At 46.2% G+C, this 17312-nt stretch overlaps 1 protein-coding gene across 1 annotated transcript in view; it reads right to left on the bottom strand.

Moving 5' to 3' along the window:
- The window catches only part of CFAP251 (cilia and flagella associated protein 251), a 70256-nt gene that overhangs the window by 21152 nt on the left and 31792 nt on the right, over positions 1-17312 (bottom strand). The window contains exons 14-19 of the mRNA XM_081802283.1: positions 16949-17122; positions 15568-15752; positions 9452-9566; positions 8467-8630; positions 4412-4502; positions 4058-4201 (exon numbers count right to left, since the gene is read on the bottom strand). Of these exons, the coding sequence (XP_081658409.1) occupies positions 4058-4201; positions 4412-4502; positions 8467-8630; positions 9452-9566; positions 15568-15752; positions 16949-17122 (873 nt within the window). The remainder of the gene's footprint in view (positions 1-4057; positions 4202-4411; positions 4503-8466; positions 8631-9451; positions 9567-15567; positions 15753-16948; positions 17123-17312) is intronic.

Below are 17312 nucleotides of genomic sequence, written 5' to 3'. Positions count from 1 at the left end.
GTTTGCATTAGGTTTCGGTAACCTGTAACCAAAGGAGAGTCCTGACTAATAATCCTATTTCTCTTTGTCTAATCCTTCCTTGAGCATTAGTGGCCCTAGTAAATACCTCATGGGGCCACTGTTCCAAGGCAGGGGTTTGCAACCCGGGGAGGGGGGAAAATGCAGACTCCCAGGCCCCCTACTTGGATATTCTGACTGGCTTGGTCCAGGATGGGCCCAGGAATCTGTTCTTTTAGTAAGTGCTCCAGGTACTTCTGATGTAGTTTGCTGGTTTGGGAGCTGGCCGCTCTAAGGAACATGCTTTGGAAATACAGCTCTCAGGAACACTTTTATGTGGGTTGCACAAACTTTCTCCATAGTCGCTTCCATTTCTGGGCATGTACTTTTACAAAATGTACATTGGTCAAAAGACCTTTTGAGGAGCTTAGAATACCCGCTGTGCTTAAGGTACTCATTCAAGTCTCTGCATGGGTCTCTGGGCTCTCAGAGCTCATTTTTCCAGATGCTATTTGGAGAATAAAAGTCACCTTCCGGTCATACCCAGAGTACACAAAAACAGGTGGTTCTAGGTGGGCCAGGAGAAATAACGGGGACCACAGCTTACTTCCCTAAAATGCAGCCAGCCAGCCAGCAATGTGGGTACCACAGCTCCGCTGGGTTTCAGGCCTTCTGTATGCCTGATGGTGGCCTGCGAAATGTGACATTTTGGGAAAGCTGTTTGGCAGCAGAGCCTTGAAGTTCCTATTCTCTGACCCAGTAATTCTATTTCTAGGACTCGGAGACTGGAAAATAATCAGAGGAGTATGCAAAAACTAGACACAAAGATGCTCCTCACAGCCATGTCTCAGACAGACAAACACTTCAGACAATCTGTGTGTCTGTCAGCTGGGGGCTGGTTCAATTAAGTACAGAGCCCGTGAAAGCATGTCATCTACATCAAACCGAAAAGCTTCTGCACAGCAATAGGGAATTAACAAAATGAAAAGGTGACCTATGGAATGAGAGAAGATATTTGCGGGGTGGCTGGGTGGCTAAGTCAGTTGAGTGTCTGCCTTCGGCTCAGGTCATGGTCCTGGAGTCCTGGGATCGAGCCCCGCATCGGGCTCCCTGCTCAGCGGGAACCTGCTTCTCCCTCTGCCTGCCGCTCCCCCGGCTTGTGCTCTCTCTCTCTCTGACAAATAAATAAAATCTTTAAAAAAATTTTTTTTGCAAACCACATATCTGATAAGGGGTTACTATCTAAAATATATAGGGAACTAATACAACCCAATAGCAAAAAACAAAAACAAAAACAAAAAAACAATTTAAAACTGGGCCAAAGACCTGAATAAGCATTTTCCCAAAAAAGATAGTCAAACGTGAAAAGGTACTCAGCATGACTCATCTTCTGGGAAATGCAAGTCAAAGTTGTAATGAACTTTCGCCTCCCACTGGTCAGAACTGCTCTCCTCAAAGGCAAGAGGTAGGGAGCCTGGGTGGCTCAGTTGGTTAAGCGACTGCCTTCGGCTCAGGTCATGATCCTGGAGTCCCGGGATCAAGTCCCACATCGGGCTCCCTGCTCAGCAGGGAATCTGCTTCTCCCTCTGACCTTCTCCCCTCTCATGCTCTCTCTCTCTCTCTTTCTCTCTCTCAAATAAATAAATAAAATCTTTAAAAAAAAAAGGCAAGAGGTAAGTGCTGGTGAGGATGTGGGGAAAAAGGGACCCTCATGCAGTGTTGGTGGGAATAAATACAGAAAATGTGACTTATGTTTATATAACGGAGTATTATGCAGCCAAAAAAAGAAAGAAATCCTGCCACTTAGGACAACATGAAGGAAACTTGAGGGCATCACGCTAAGTGAAATAAGTCAGAGAAAGAAAGACATGTATGTGGAATCGAAAAAAAACCCCAAACTCAGAAACAGAAAACAGACAGTGGTTGCCAGGGTACAAACTTCCAGTTACAAGATGAAAAAGTCCTGGAGAATATTATGTACAGCATGGTGACTATAGTTAACAATACTGTATTGTATATTTGAAAGCTGCTAGAAGGTAGATTGTAGAAGTTCTCACCAAGAGCCCAAATGTCCACTGACTGACTAATGGATAAAGAAGATACGGTACGTATACACAATGGAATATAACTCAACCATCAAAAAGAATGAAATCTTGCCATTTGCAATGACATGGATGGAGTTACAGTATACTATGCTAAGTGAAATAAGTCAATCAGAGAAAGACAAATACCTTATGATCTCACTCATATGTCGAAGAAACAAAACAGATGAACATATGGGAAGGAAAAAAAGAGAGAGAGAGAGAGGGAAATAAACCATAAGAGACTCTTAACAACAGAGAACAAACTGAGGGTTGCTGGAGAGAGGTGGGTGGGGGATGCACTAGACAGGTGATGGGCATCAAGGAGGGCACCTATGGTGATGAGCACTGGGTGGTGTATGTAAGTGATGAATCACTGAATTCTACTCCTGAAGCCCATATTATACTATATGTTAACTAACTAGAATTTAAATAAAAACTTGAAAAAAGAAAAATAAATAAATAAAAGTTCTCACCACACACAAAAAATTTTAACTATGTGAGATGATGGATATGTTAACTAACCTTATTGTGGTAATCATTTTGCAACAATACATATATAAAATCACTACACCGTACACCTTAAACTATATAAGGTTGTATGTCAATTATATCTTAATAAAGCTGGGGAAAAAAGTGTATTTTTACCACCATGCTCACAAAACAATAGTTACTGAGAATGTTGGTATAAATATATACATATAAACACGTATACACACATGTACCTATATACACGCACAAATCCATACATCTATGTGCATATATATACATATACTCTGTAAACTGTTGATATACATGGACATATACACATGTATGCCATATAATGCCAATTTTTTATTTAAAAATATAGATGTATCTATATCCATATATAAAACAATAGAAGGAAGTCCACCAAAATGTTAACAGTGATTATCTCTGAGTAATTTCTATTTCTGTTTTATAGTTCTATTTTCTAAATCAGAAAAAGTTATAAAATTAAGATATGTCCTTTAAAAATCATGTTTTCGGGGGCACCTAGGTGGCTCAGTTGGTTAAGCGTCTGACTTCGGCACAGGTCATGATCCCAGGGTCTTGGGATTGAGCCCCGAGTCAGGCTCCCTACACGGTGGGGAGCCTGTTTCTTCCTGTGCCCCCCCCAATCATGCTCTCTCTCTCTTGCTCTGCTCTCTCTTTCAAATAAATAATCTTTTTAAAAAATCATGTTTTCAGAGAATTATTAATAAATGCAAAATGGTTATAACATCAAGTGGAAATATAGGATAAAAATACATATTCAACATGGTACCAATTAGTTTTTTAAAATTTTATATAACTGTTACATCTGTGTAGTGGGATTATAAGTAATTATGTTCTTCATTTCACTTGTGTACCTTTTCCAAACTTTCCACAATGAAAATGTGTTAAACATTTCGCATCTGAAGGAAAACCCAGTCAATTGCATTGTGAACCACGGTCTCTAGGAAGACCATTTTCCCTGCAGTGCTTTTGGTCCCTGGGAGCCCCTTACAGCTGGGCATGTTTTGTGAGGGTCATTAGGACCGAGGGCTTCTTCTGAGCCCCACAGCCCAGGATGAACACCCACCTCCCAGCGGTGCCCCATTCACACAGGCCAGTGAACAGCAACTAAGCACTGAAAATCACCCCGATAATGACCATTCACTGGGCCTTCCCTATGCTCCTGGGCTTGCACCCTGGGGCTTCACAGGCGTCACCTCCTTGAGCTCAGTGAAGGCCAGTCTGTCTAATTCCAAAACCAAGCTCTTACCAGTGTCAGACTCCGATAAGGAATAAGACTTTCAGGTATATCTTTATGGTACGTCTGTTTCTAAGGAGCGTGTCTGGTATGCCCAGAATATTCTTTCTGATCCATTTATGTGAGAATAACGTTAAATTTTTACCTTGACCTATAATTATTGCCCCCAGAGGTCATTTTCATAAATAACAGATCCCACTGCTGTTCTTGTTTTCCTTCTACCTACCTTTTCTTCCGATGGGTAAAAGCCAATTGCTCTCATGACAAAAGGAAGCTCTGACAGGCAAATGTGTTCCGACACCTTCCTGGTCTCCATTGTATCAATACCTTGACTACGGAGCTGAGAATAGTAAAAATAGTCTTCCAGCTCCTACGTGGAAATAAAATGGAAACACAACACACATTTTGGCTTCAGTCTGAAGCATCCATTAGGACTCCAAGGACATTTTCTAGAAAGTACATTTTTGAGCTCAGTGGGAAAAAGAGCTTTGGAAAAAAGCGAGAAGGTTCACCCCAGGCACATCTCTTTTACGAACTTAACTAGATGTTACCAGCAAGTGTTTACTCTGAGGACAATTACCCTGTAGAATTTTCCTTCCCTGCCACCAGGCACCAGACCATAGAACGGGGTCAAGTCTTCGCCCCCAAGAGAAACTGCTGCCTCCAGAGCACTAAAAGAGCAACAGAAACATCACCGTTAGAAGGCGCTCACGCCTGGCCCCACGGACCTCTGCAGGGTATCACAGCACCCATTCAGTCAGGGGCTCTAGAAACCTGTTAGCAAAATTCCCTCGAAAATGAAGCTGAAAACGAAAAATTCCATTTCCATGTGGAATCTGGTGGTGCAGGGCACCCGCCCTAATGACAGTGACACTCTCTCGCTGATGACAGGGCAGGCACTTGGCAATCTGTCTGCAGTCTTTGGGGAACACGGCTCTCCTGAGGGAGGGAGGGAGGGAGGGCTCCTGGTGCTGAACCCACAGTCCTCCCCAGCAGAGCAGCTTCGCCCGAAACGTGAGATCTGCATATGACCAGAGCCAAAATCCGGGATAAGTGCAGGTACGCCGCCAACGCTAATTGCTTCCATAAAAACTCGGGAGGCCACCAGGGACCCATGCCAGTCAGATAAAAATAACCCTCTGCTCTCTAACACAGGATCAGGCTTTCTAAAAATAGGCACTGTAAATGGTAAGAAAACCTACTTTTTGTAGGAGACTGACTTTGCCCCATACAAAATACACATAATACGAAATCATCGTAATAATCCACTAACTGGATTTCTGCTAATCAGGCCATTAGCCTCTTCGTGAGGTTATTAAAACACACTTCAGTGTAGACCACAGTGGGGAAGTGGTTAAGTATCCAGAATCTGGAGTCGGAAGGACATGCGTGTGAGTCTTGGCTCTGCCACCTGTAAGCAATATGATCACGGGCGATAACCTCCCTGAGCCCCAGTTTCCCCATCTGTAGAATGGGAATAATTACAGGTCTGCCTCACGGGTGGCTATGGAAATGGAGTGAAGCCACATAAAGGGCTGGACACGAAGCCCTCTCTTCTTCTCCTGTGATGAGTGTTTGTCAAGGTGTGCTCTTGAATCAGAAAGAGCCGGATATGAATCCCAGCCCCACCACATACTCCAGTGCATGGGAGGGTCCTTTAACACCTGGGAGCTATCTCCAGACACATGGGGATACCACGTGGGGATACCAATAGTCCCTGCCTCACAGAATGGCTATGAGATGAAATCGGACAATGCACGGAAAGCAGTGAGCACAGGGCCTGGCCCAGAGAAGGCTCGGTACAAGGTAGTTAGGGTTATTCTTTTCTGTTGAACTGGGTATTAATATACACCTATGCCTCTCTTCAAAGAGTCAGCCACAAAACCGTCTTGGCCGTCTTGTCAGGCCCTGCATAAGCAGGCTGCATTGGGGCCTGGGGAGGGGCTGGTGTGTTCTCCAGCTGGGTCTGAGGCCCCTCTGTAGCAGGGCCCAGGCCTCCCCCAGCTCTGATATTGGCCATCGAGGCAGGTGTCTAGCTGAGAGGGCTCCCTCTCTGTGGCCTCCAGGCCTTGCCCAGGCCCAATCCCGACAGGCTCAGTGGGAGGCCACTTTTAGCCACGTGGCTCTGGAACAGGGCCAGGCGAAGGCCAGAAGTGATGCAGAGGAGACTGTCACTACCCGGAGTGTCTGGGGACGACTCACAGGAGCTCCGAATGCCCTGGGAGCAGCTCTCTGGTGGTCAGGACTGTCATACGTCTCCTGCTTCCTGGCCACTGTCAAGAGACCCAAGAGAGCTGGAGGAACAGGACTGGGGCGGTCCAACGAGAGCCAGGGAAAGAGACCCACTGTCCCTGTGGTCAGAGCTCCAGCTTGTGGGAATCTGAGGACTGTCAGTGGCCATGGTCGTGCTGGGCAATGAAACCCAGCTGTACTGAGAACGAAGCCAACAGCAGAGCCAGGCAGAGAGCAAATGCTGAGGGCACGCCGTCCCTGCTCTTCCTGCAGGGTGGACCTGAGGTGTCCATGACCGTCTCATGAATTCCCCTTTGTGCTTAAGCTGGGTTCCTTATGCTTGCAACAAAAAAAGGGCGTCATCAGGGCACAAAGGGGAAGCACATTTATTGAAAACCTACTGTGTGCCGAGACACACAGACAGTACTTCTGGGAAATGAGCTCAATCAGGAGAAGCAGCGAGTGCTGTAACACATGTTAAGTGCTCAGCAAATAGCAAGCACATAGTAAGTGTTCGCAAATGCTCCCCAGGGGAGGAGGCGGGGGGAGGAACAGCAATGGTAGTAACCATTACTCTCAAAACGGTGATGATATTCCCATTTAACAGATGGAGAAACTGAGACTCAGAAGTTAAGGGACTAGCCTCAGGTCATGCCGCAAGCAGGCAGGAAAGGTGGTATTTGAATCGGGGATTTCTGCTGTCCTCTGAGCACGACAGCAGGACTAGAGGTGGGTGTGAGGTCGAGCATCAAAAAGTAACAGGAGATTTAAAAACAGGTGCAAGACAAGGGGAGCAGAGGGGGGCATGCCAGCAAAGACGGGGCAAAGGCCCAGTGTGTGTGGACTGAACCCTAGGAGAAGATGCCAGGGAGGGAGGGGTGCACCCGGGAGAAGATCGACGTGCTGCAGGGACAGTATCTGGGCCCAGGAGCACCCCGACAAAAATCGTGGGCACGTGAGAGGACGCAGCATCTTAATTTCACCCTCTGACTCAGTCGGTAGACCAGCAGGGAATTGTGTTTGTTTACTTGTTTGGGGTTGTTACATTTCTTCCCATTAGTGAAACACTGAACATATTAAGACACCAGAAGCAGCAATGAAGTGCTAATTAGTTTATAATGATCCTTTGTCCCCACAACAGATTAAATTGAAATTCTCAGAAGCCTGGACTCTGGCCAGGCCCAGGAAAGCCATTGGAAAGCGGGTGCCTTTTTTTTTTTTTCCTTTAATCTCTACCATGATTATGGAGAAGAGGACAAAAATGAAAAGGAGGAGATTTTGTTCTGTCCCCAGGGTGTCGCTCCCACCGTTCCAGGTGACAGACTAGCTGTCAAGGAATCAAGCAGCTTGTTCTGGGCACATGATCGGGAAGTGCTTTTCAATGTGCGAGCTCACCTCCAGCTTCTAAATTCCCAAATTCCCAAAATCTGCTCTCTTAGCTGAAGGCAGAGGCGAAGGTCAGAGTTGCAACTGCGACCTGAAACAAGTATGGATCCAAAGCAGATTCACCTAGTTAGTTCTGCTCCTATTCAGGTTAAGAGAAGAAGCTTCGATGTCTGCCATAAAAGAGAGATGTGCACTTGGCACATGAATCGAAGGAAGGAAGGATTCTTCAGGAAGGAAGGTGCCTCCGAGCTGTCTGTACCCAGCTTTTGAGTGTGACGCTGCCAGGCAGGAGGCTATCTGAGAGGCAGGCGCTGGGAGAAGGTGCTCAGGGATGGGAACTGGCTCTGCCCTGTGGCAGCTCACGGAGTTTGGGTGGATGAGGGGATGCTGTAGTACTTGCCCTTTTTAGTAAGGCTCTTTAGCAAGGCCTTCATAAAGAATAGAAGAGAGGAAATAGTTAATGTATTGAGCCCCTAGCTCTGCTCTATTCAATCCTTACAAGGATCCTATAGAAGTCCCTATTATTATCCTCCTTTCCCCCCATTTCACAGACAAGGACTCTAAAGGTCAGAGATGTTAAGAAACAGGCCCTAGGTCTCACAGCCAGCAGAAAGGAGGCTCCACATCCAAACCCAGGTCTCTTTGACCTCAAAGTCCGAGTACTCTGTGATGCTCAACCCTGGACCCCTCCAGCCTCACCCAAGGCAGAGTCTCAGCTCAGAGCAGGTGGGTGAGAAGAGCAGGCTGGAAACACGTTTCAAATAATACTCTCACTATTGCTATTACACAGGCTTCGGAGATTTGGGCAAGATCTTTCTAGCTGGTGTGAATTTGCGGATGACAGAGTGGGAAGCATTTCAGGGGCCGCGTGTGAACAAGGTAGAATCACACTGCCTTCGCCGCAAATACCACTGGTCCCTGAAGCAAAACAGTAATCTTTTGTCCGCACACGCATATAGACAGATGTCATGGGGAATAACCCGAGGGCCGGGCCTGAAGTAGGGACTGATTACGTACCTTAAGTTGATTTCCCACTGCACCACCGATCGATCCTGTCCTCCAGCTGTGAAGGCATAGCAGCCATCGTAGGAAAGGGCCATTCCCGCCACCCCGTTGGGGTGGCATATAATAGCGGATGTCTTGTGTGGATTGCCATCAACTGGTAAGATCTGAAGTCCAACCTAGAGAGGAATATGTCATTGAAAATTCAGATTCAGATAACTGGGCCCCAGGCTCGGGCCCAGCACATTCACGGGTCACCTCCAGTGCTGTTTACCGGAAGGACCTGCGTATCTGGAACCACCTCAGTGTGTGAGAGCCCCCGTTTCATGGAGTTAGAGGTTCACACACACACTGACCCCTGTGGGCTGGTCCCTTAGGAGAGAGACGCCAGGTTGCGGTAGAGACACAGGAAGGAAGCTTTTACCCGTCTTCATAGTCAGACGTCCAAGGTTTTCCAGAATAATTCTGGAATCCTATGATTTTATGCTTTTCAATAGATTATTTTTTTTAAAGATTTTATTTATTTATTTGACAGAGAGAGGCAGGCAGAGGGAGAGGGAGAAGCAGGCTCCCTGCTGAGCAGAGAGCCTGATGTGGGACTCGATTCCAGGACCCTGGGATCATGACCTGAGCTGAAGGCAGACCCCCAACTGACTGAGCCACCCAGGCACCCCTCAATAGATTATTAAACGTAGAACTAAGTGTAGCTAGTTTGCATGTCTTTATAAGATTTTTCCATGTAAATAAATTGGAAAGAAAAAAATCCTTTGGTGACCACATGTCTTTATGGGAGTACAGAAAATGCAATAACTGCTCAGAAATGCTTCCTAAGACCCAATTTCCACTAATTTATGGCAATTTTCAGTATCACTGTTGACCGAGATGAAGGAGCTGGGCTTGGCTGTGACACCTGGCATCCCGGAGTCTGATTCTACTTGGGGCTGACTGCTAATCCAACCCCAGAGAGTCATCTCCCCGGGCAGAGAGCAAAGGCTGCTACCTTGTCTCTGTTAATAAACACCATGTAGCGTTTCTGCAGTTCCAAGGTGGTTTTCACTGGGAGGATTTGTATCTGCTCAATGGGAGACCCAAAAACCGGCCCAAGAAGTGTCTTTCTGCATGAGAAAAAAAAAAAAGAAACATTTTTTTTTGAATTCCACAAATCTGATCGTAGATCATACACATTTTGCATTCCCAATTTCTTGTCCTGTCACTCAGCGAAGAACCTCCCTCTCAACCGCTGCTAACAGCTGCTGTAAATAAGAGGCAACAGCTCCAAACAGTAAATGCTCCAGGGAAAGTCTGATTGTGAAGAATGCTTTCGTGGTGGAGGCTCTGAGTTTCCTCCTTGACAGCTGAGTGAAGGGAACATTATGCCTCGAGAATGTGTACAGGAACAAGGGACGAGGAAAACGCGGTGAGGAAGTGACATGCATTGCCAGGATGTAGAAGACACCCCTTCCCCAGTGGCAGGCCAAGAGATCAGAATGAGGTGCTGTCCGTGGCTCGAGACCCCCGACATACAGGTCTACAAGCGCAAAACGCAAACTTCCCAAGCACTGTCTGGGAAAATAATTGTGATGAATGGTGCCCCAGCAATGGTCAGACTTCTTTAACTCAGACTCTGGTAGGAATCCGATCCGAGGTGAGGTTACGGCACATTACCCTAAGCCCAGAGCAGTACTTTCCCTGAAGTGAGCGAAACAGGAATTTCAGGACCCCCGGCTCACACAGGTACCTTCTGAGGCCTCAGGGAGTCCTGCTGTGTTTTATTCTTAATTATGTATCCTTTTTTTTTTTTTAATATTTTATTTATTTGACAGAGAGAGAGATAGCGAGAGCAGGAACACAAGCAGGGGGAGTGGGAGAGGGAGAAGCAGGCTTCCCGCCAAGCAGGGAGCCCGATGTGGGACTCGATCCCGGGACTCCGGGATCATGACCTGAGCCGAAGGCACACGCTTAACGACTGAGCCACCCAGGCGCCCGTCCTTTTTTTTTTTAACAGGGCCCACAAAATTGAATACGCTTCACATCCCACAAAAGCTGGATCTGCTCCTGTGTAACCATTACCATATTTTTATATGATAAGTCTCTCATGGTTTAGATGTGTTTTCTTCCTGTGTCCCCTGTACCCAGCCCATGACTGGTGGGGACAGTACACACTCCAGGTGTGTGCACTGACTAAAGGAGGCGCAAATCCATTAAGCAGTCTTTTTTAAGGACCTTCTGTGCCAGGCACTGTGTGAGGTGCTTGGGACACAGACGTGAGTGAGATTTGGTCACTGCACTGAGCTCACAGCCTGACAAGAGATGACAGACGTGGACGCACTGAAGGGAGAGGTGTAGGAACAAGCGAGTTCAGGGCTCAGAGACTGCCCTGAGGAAGGAAACATGTGAGCTGGGTCTGCAGTGGTGAGTTGGAAAGGTAGAGAATATGGAGGTGACAGACAACAGGCAGCAAACACAGGTGGCGCAAGGGCATGGGAAGTGGACTGTTGTTGGAAAAGTGAAGAAAACGAAAGGGGGCAGCAGCAGGAGGGGGAGGGCGGTGAGCTGAGCAAGGGGGCCGGGGCCAGCTGTGAGGGTGCCACGGAGGGGTGGGGTCAGGTGGGTGATCCACAGTCAAGTTCATACACATGGAGACTTAGGTGAGGTGTCAGAAATGCTAAATGGCCACCTGAGGGATCATGCACCAGCTAGCTGCAGGTCACCCTGAGTAGGGATGTCTGAGGACCTTCCCCGAGTATCGCCAAGTGGACAGAGGCAGCGAGAGCATGGCTAGGGGCAGACTCTGGTTTGAATCCTGGCTCGGACCCTTAAAGAGTCGGGTCAAGACTGCGGGGAACGTGGAACCACCGCATGCTGTTGCTGGTGCTGCTTTGGGAAACAGTCTGGCAGTTCCTCAAATGGTTCAACAGAGTTACCACGTGACCTGGTCATTCCACTCCTAGGTCTCTGCCCAAGAGACATGAAACGGGTGTCTGCGCGGAAACCTACACACAAATGTTCACAAAAATAGCCCCGAACGGAGACGACCCAAATGTCCGGCAACAGGTGGATAAATAGGGTATGTCTATACAGTGGAATATGATCCAGCCATAAAAAAGGAACGAGACGCTGTCACACACTATACCAGGGACGAGCTCTGAAGAATCTTGCTGAGTGAAAGAAGCCAGACACAAAAAGTCGCATATTATATGATTCCACTTAAATGAAATATCCAGAATAGACAAAGCCACAGAGACAGAACACAGCTTGGTGGTTGCCAGGGGTGGGGCAGGAGTGGGGACAGGGAGGGAGGGAATGGGGCTTGTTTTTGGGGTGATGGAAACGCTCTTGAATTAGATAGCGGTGATGGTTGCACAACTTTGCAAATATAGTAAAAATCACCGAAAAGGGGTAAATTTTATGGTATGTAAATTATATCTTAATTTAAATTATAAATAAGAAAAAGGGGGGGGAAGTCAAACTATTCAGCGTCCCAGTGCCTCAGGTTCCTCACCAGCAAATAGGGACAATGACACGCCTTCCCCCTGAGACCATGGTGAACAGTAAGTCGGTTAAAATACGTAAAGCACTCAGAACAATTTCTGACACATAGGAGGGCCATGTAACTGCCACCTAGTTTTGTTAAATGTATCTGACAATTTTGTAAAGTTAGTATCTTTTGCTTCTGATTGAAAAAGTATCACATACTCATTGTGAACAATTTCACACATTTAGACGTGCACAGGATAGATAATCTACCTAGACGCCCACATTGCTGCACCCTTTAATCCCCAAGTAATCATGGGTAAGTTTGGTGTGTAGGACTCCAGAATTTCTTCTATATATTCTAACCTATATAATTATAATTTTATGTGAAAAGTAGATAAATTATAGAAGTGTAATTTTATAGGAAAATGTGTTGCGTCTCGGAGATATTTCCATGTTACTACACAGAGAGCTTACTTTTTCTTTTCTAAAAGCAGCATCATGTTTCAGTGTAGTGACAAGTCATTATTTAACTAATCCCCTATTAATGGACATCTGGATTGTTTCCAATTTTGGAAAATATTTTCGAGCAAGACATCCTTTTACTTATGTCTTGGCATACTGTGTGAGGACTTCTGTGGGCTACATTCCTAGACATCAGACGACATGATACAATTTAGCAAAGCTCTCCCAAAAGGACACCCCAGTTTCCACATCCCCCCAACAACCAGTGAGTGCCCACCCACTTATACTTTGCCAACACTGTGCCCTGTCAATCATTTTTATTTTGCTAATCTGATTTGTGAAAAATGATGTCTTGTTTTCATTTGCATCTTTGATACACTAGTGAACATCTGCTCATAGGTTTATTGGCCTGTTTCTGCCAACTGCCTTTCAAGTTCTAAATATTTTAAGTGCATTTTAAAATTGTTTTCGGTAAGTCCCGCCCCATGAAAAGGCAATTCCTTCCCAAGTAAGCTGTGGTTATGAGGCTTTGTTATTCCTACAACTTAAAAGATGCTTTATGCAAGGGGCTTTACTTTGGAGTGATGGAGATGTTCTGGAACTAGATACAGGTGTTGGTTGCATGACATTGTGAATGCATTAAATGCCACTAAGTTGTTGACTTTAAAATGGTTAGGTTTTTTTTAAGATTTTCTTTGAGAGAGAGCACGAGAGGGGGGAGGGGCAGAGAGAGGGAGAGAGAGAATCTCAAGCAGACTCCCGCTGAGTGCAGAGAGCTGCACGCAGGGTTCAATCCCACAACCCCAAGATCATGACCTGAACTGAAATCAAGAGTCAGACACCTAACTGACTGAGCCAACCAGGCACCCCTAAAATGGTTAGTTTTTATGTTTTACGTTACTGAATTTCACTTTGATAAATTATTTTTTTAAAAGATGCTTTATAAAAGAAATTTTAAAATAAAAATAAAAAGGGGTGCCTGGGTGGCTCAGTCAGTTGGGCATCTGCCTTTCGCTCAGGTCATGATCCCGGGGTCCTGGGATTGAGCCCCGCATTGGGCTCCCTGCTCAAAAGGGAACCTGCCTCTTCCTCTCCTCCCTGTTCGTGCTCTCTGTTGCTATCTCTGTCTCTCTCAAATAAATACATTTTTTTAAAAAAAATAAAATAAAAACAGGGGCGCCTGGGTGGCTCAGTTGGTTAAGCGACTGCCTTCGGCTCAGGTCATGATCCTGGAGTCCCAGGATCGAGTCCCGCATCGGGCTCCCTGCTCAGCAGGGGATCTGCTTCTCCCTCTGACCCTCCTCCCTCTCATGCTCTCTCTCTCTCAATAAATAAATAAAAATCTTAAAAAAAATAAATAAATAAAAAATAAAATAAAATAAAATAAAAACAAAAAGATGCCTTTTGCTAATTTCCAATTGTCAGGGGCAGAAACTCCAAATTATGTGGCTTGAAGTCCCTGCTTAGTAACTGTTAGTGGGAACTTGGAGCCTGGGGCCCTTCATCCCCAATCTACCTGCTCAGTGAACTCAGATTTACTCCGGACTTGCATATCTGTGGGATATTCAATATCCAAAAAGTTTGTATCCATTAAAGATGATGTATGAAGATTCTGAGATCTCCCTAAAATTTCTTTTGTACCTATTTCTTTCAAATGTCTCCTTCCTAGCGTTTTAATATTAAAAAAAAAAAATTGTGCTGGATTTCTCCCCTGTTCCTGCCACATGACATGGCATTTCTCAATCATTTTTCCTTGTACCCTTCTGCAAACAAATGTTTAAAAGAGAAGAAGATTATGATGATGATCTTGGGTGATCCTGGCCTTTGAGGACCTATCTTTCTGAGAAACATTTCATGACGCCGGTCTTCCTCAAGCGTGGGGCCAGCTACTGTTGGCTTCGCACTTCCTTCTCTCAGGTGAGGTCACTAATGCATTCTCACCTGTTGCTCAGCCTCAGTGCCTCTGTTCTTTCCAGACATACCCACAAGGCAGCCAAACCACAGGAGGAGAGGGGATGCCCTCTAGGGCTGACTAGGTAGGAGCCACGGCCAGGGCTGCACCTGGGCCCAGTAGTGCCAAGTAGAGGACAGAGCCAGAACTAGGCTCAAGGGTTAAGTCCCACCCCATCCTGAGCAGCAAGTTCTGTCACCTCTCTGAACCTCAGTGGGATACTACTTGGTGGTGGTGGGGGGGAGGGTGGGTTGTTGAAGATGAATGCAGAGCCCCGGTGCAAGGATGATGCACCATGATCTGTATCTATCACAAGGAGCAAACCCGGGGAGCCCCGGGCCTAGCAGCACAAGGGCCAGCCACAGACGTAGACCTATTTCAGGACAGAGGAGCTACTGCTCAGAGATGTGGAGCTTTGGATGCCCTGGGCTTGGTCTTCGGCCACTCTTCTATCTGCTTTTCCCTTCTGGAATCTTCTCTTGTCTCATGACTCTAAAGTACCATGTGCTCCTGACCTCAAATGTGGACCTCAGCCCAGCCTCTCCCACAAACTCCACTCCCCTACCAAGATGCAAATTCCACGGCGGCAGGAACACTGCCGTTGGCATCCCTACCTTCAGCACCTCGGACAGAACCTGGCTCAGGTAGAGGCTGGGTAAATACTGAGTGAACACGTGAATGCCATCAGGTAAACTTAAAAACTCCCTTAGGAGCTCAGAGTAAGGAAAATCGCACAATTAGGGGCACCTGGTTGGCTCAGTCAGGCGAGCATGTGATTCTTGATATTGGGATTCAGTTTGAGCCCCACAATGGGCATAGACGTTACCTTAAAAAAATAATAAAATCTTTTTTAAAAAATCGCACAATTGGTAATTTTCAAGTGAATATATATGTTTTTTTTATCCACGAGAGAAAGATGGGAGAGTTTATAAAGCATCAGCGACTTTGCGGGTTCCTTTCCTGGGTCTCAGGCACTGAGCTCTGGGTCCCTCATCTCTGTGCAGTGCTGGGCTCTGGATTTGCCTCCTGCCTCTGGCAACTTCCCAGCCACGTGACCCTGGGTGAGAATTATTCAACTCTTCTGTGCCTTGGTTTCCTCCCCTGCATAGTGAGTGATAGTAAAGGTAGCCAAGCTGCTCTCAGGTCTGTAAGTTGGGACTTAAAAGAAGCCGGGGGCGGAGAAACTGATCTAGGTATCACATCAGCGGGAAGCTCCTCATGCTTACCTGCACATTTTGGTGGTAGAATTAAAAAGTTTCACTTTGTAGCCACTGTTGCAAATGAGCAGGAAGAGTTCCTTGGTGAGTGGTGGGTACCAGACCATACAGGTGGGATAGTTGCCCTGGTCGGTGCGGTGAATGTCCAGGACCTCCAGGTTGTCTCTGTAGCTCTTGAGAAGATTATATTCAATCTGCAGAGGAGGCCAGATAGACACACATGAGGACTGAGCCAAAGGAAGGCAGCCAACAGTCCTATTCTGGGAGAGACAGTATTGGTCCTCCTAAGGGAAGACTTGCCTAGACCCTCACTCCTCATAGGCTGCCATGATGGAGCATTCCTTCTGAGCAAAGACAATGAGCTAAGTGCTCTAAAAACATGATGCCACTTAACACTCCTGACTCCCCTGCCAAGTCATGCTGTTGTGCCCATTTTACAGATTAGAAAACAGATGTTCAGAGAGGTTCAGTGGCTTGCCCAAGGTCACACAGCTAAGAAGTGGTAGGGTGAGAATTCAAATTTGGGTCCAAACAGACTCCAAAACCTGAACTCTCACAGTTGTGTTATACCGTCTCCCTTACCATTATCTTGGGAACTCCTTGAGGGTAGGAACTAATCCATACCTAAATCTCATCACTTAACAGTCATAAATCAGCACCTTGCTGAATTTCATCCATAGGTAGGTTTTGGTGGCCAGTCCATAATGAATGGATGATTGGATGGCCATAATACAGGACAGAAGGGGATGGAAGAAAGAGAGGGAGCGAGGAACAAAGTTAAGATGGATAGATACAGATCTTTGACTCATGATGGGGTTACATTCCAATAAACCACTGTAAGTTGAAAATACCATAGATCAAAAATGCATTTAATACACCTAACCTACCAAACTCCATAGCCTAACCTGGCCCACCCTAAACACGCTCAGAACACGGACATGAGCCTACAACAGTTGGGTGAAATCACCCACCACGAAGCCTATTTTATAATAGAGTGTTGACTATCCCGTGTAATTTATTGAATTCTGTGCTGAGAGTGACAAACAGAAGGGCCATATGGGTGCAGGTGGCGGTCAGTGAACTGGCTGTTGAGCCTCGTGGTTGCGTGGCTGACAGGGAACTGTGGCCGCTGCACAGCATCACAAGAGAGGATGGGACAAGACCCAAATTCAAAATGCCAAGTGCATTTTCTACTGAAAGGAGTATTGCTTTTGCACATCCTTGAGACCAAGTGTTGACTCAGAAAGGTTTATGCTACCTCATTGTACGTTCATTTTCTCCAACAAGCACCCAGACTTTGGGCCCGGTTCTATGCCAGATGCCAGGAACACAACAAGAATGAAACACCCACTGTCCCGGTGGCAGGGTAAATGGACACTGAACAGCTCACCAAGAGCCTGTCTCTCCCGAGGCTCAGCAGTCTCGGCTCATTGCTGTCCAGATGAACCCCAAACAGGAGACTGCGGATGCTTTTGCGATGAGAACGAAGCCTTGCCAGATATTCCCAAACCCGGTGTCCATTTTTGACTACCACCATGTAAACAGCCACAGTAAAGTGTACATCCTGAATAGGAGCCAAAGAGCAGAAGTTATTCCTTTTTAAGTTTTGTAACTTAAAAATCATCACCATGTTTTTCATACTAATGTTGCCTTTAGAATATTTTATCCAAAAAGAAATTTTAGTCTATCTGAGCAAGTAAAAAAATCACACCCATTTTACAGATGAGAAAATTAAGGTTAAAAGTAGATAACCC

Source organism: Leptonychotes weddellii, chromosome 13 (assembly GCF_054177405.1).
Source record: "Leptonychotes weddellii isolate Sample4059 chromosome 13, ASM5417740v2, whole genome shotgun sequence".
Classification (NCBI taxonomy): domain Eukaryota; kingdom Metazoa; phylum Chordata; class Mammalia; order Carnivora; family Phocidae; genus Leptonychotes; species Leptonychotes weddellii.
Note: the sequence above shows the minus strand (reverse complement) of the source record. Positions and strands in the feature narration are given on the sequence as shown.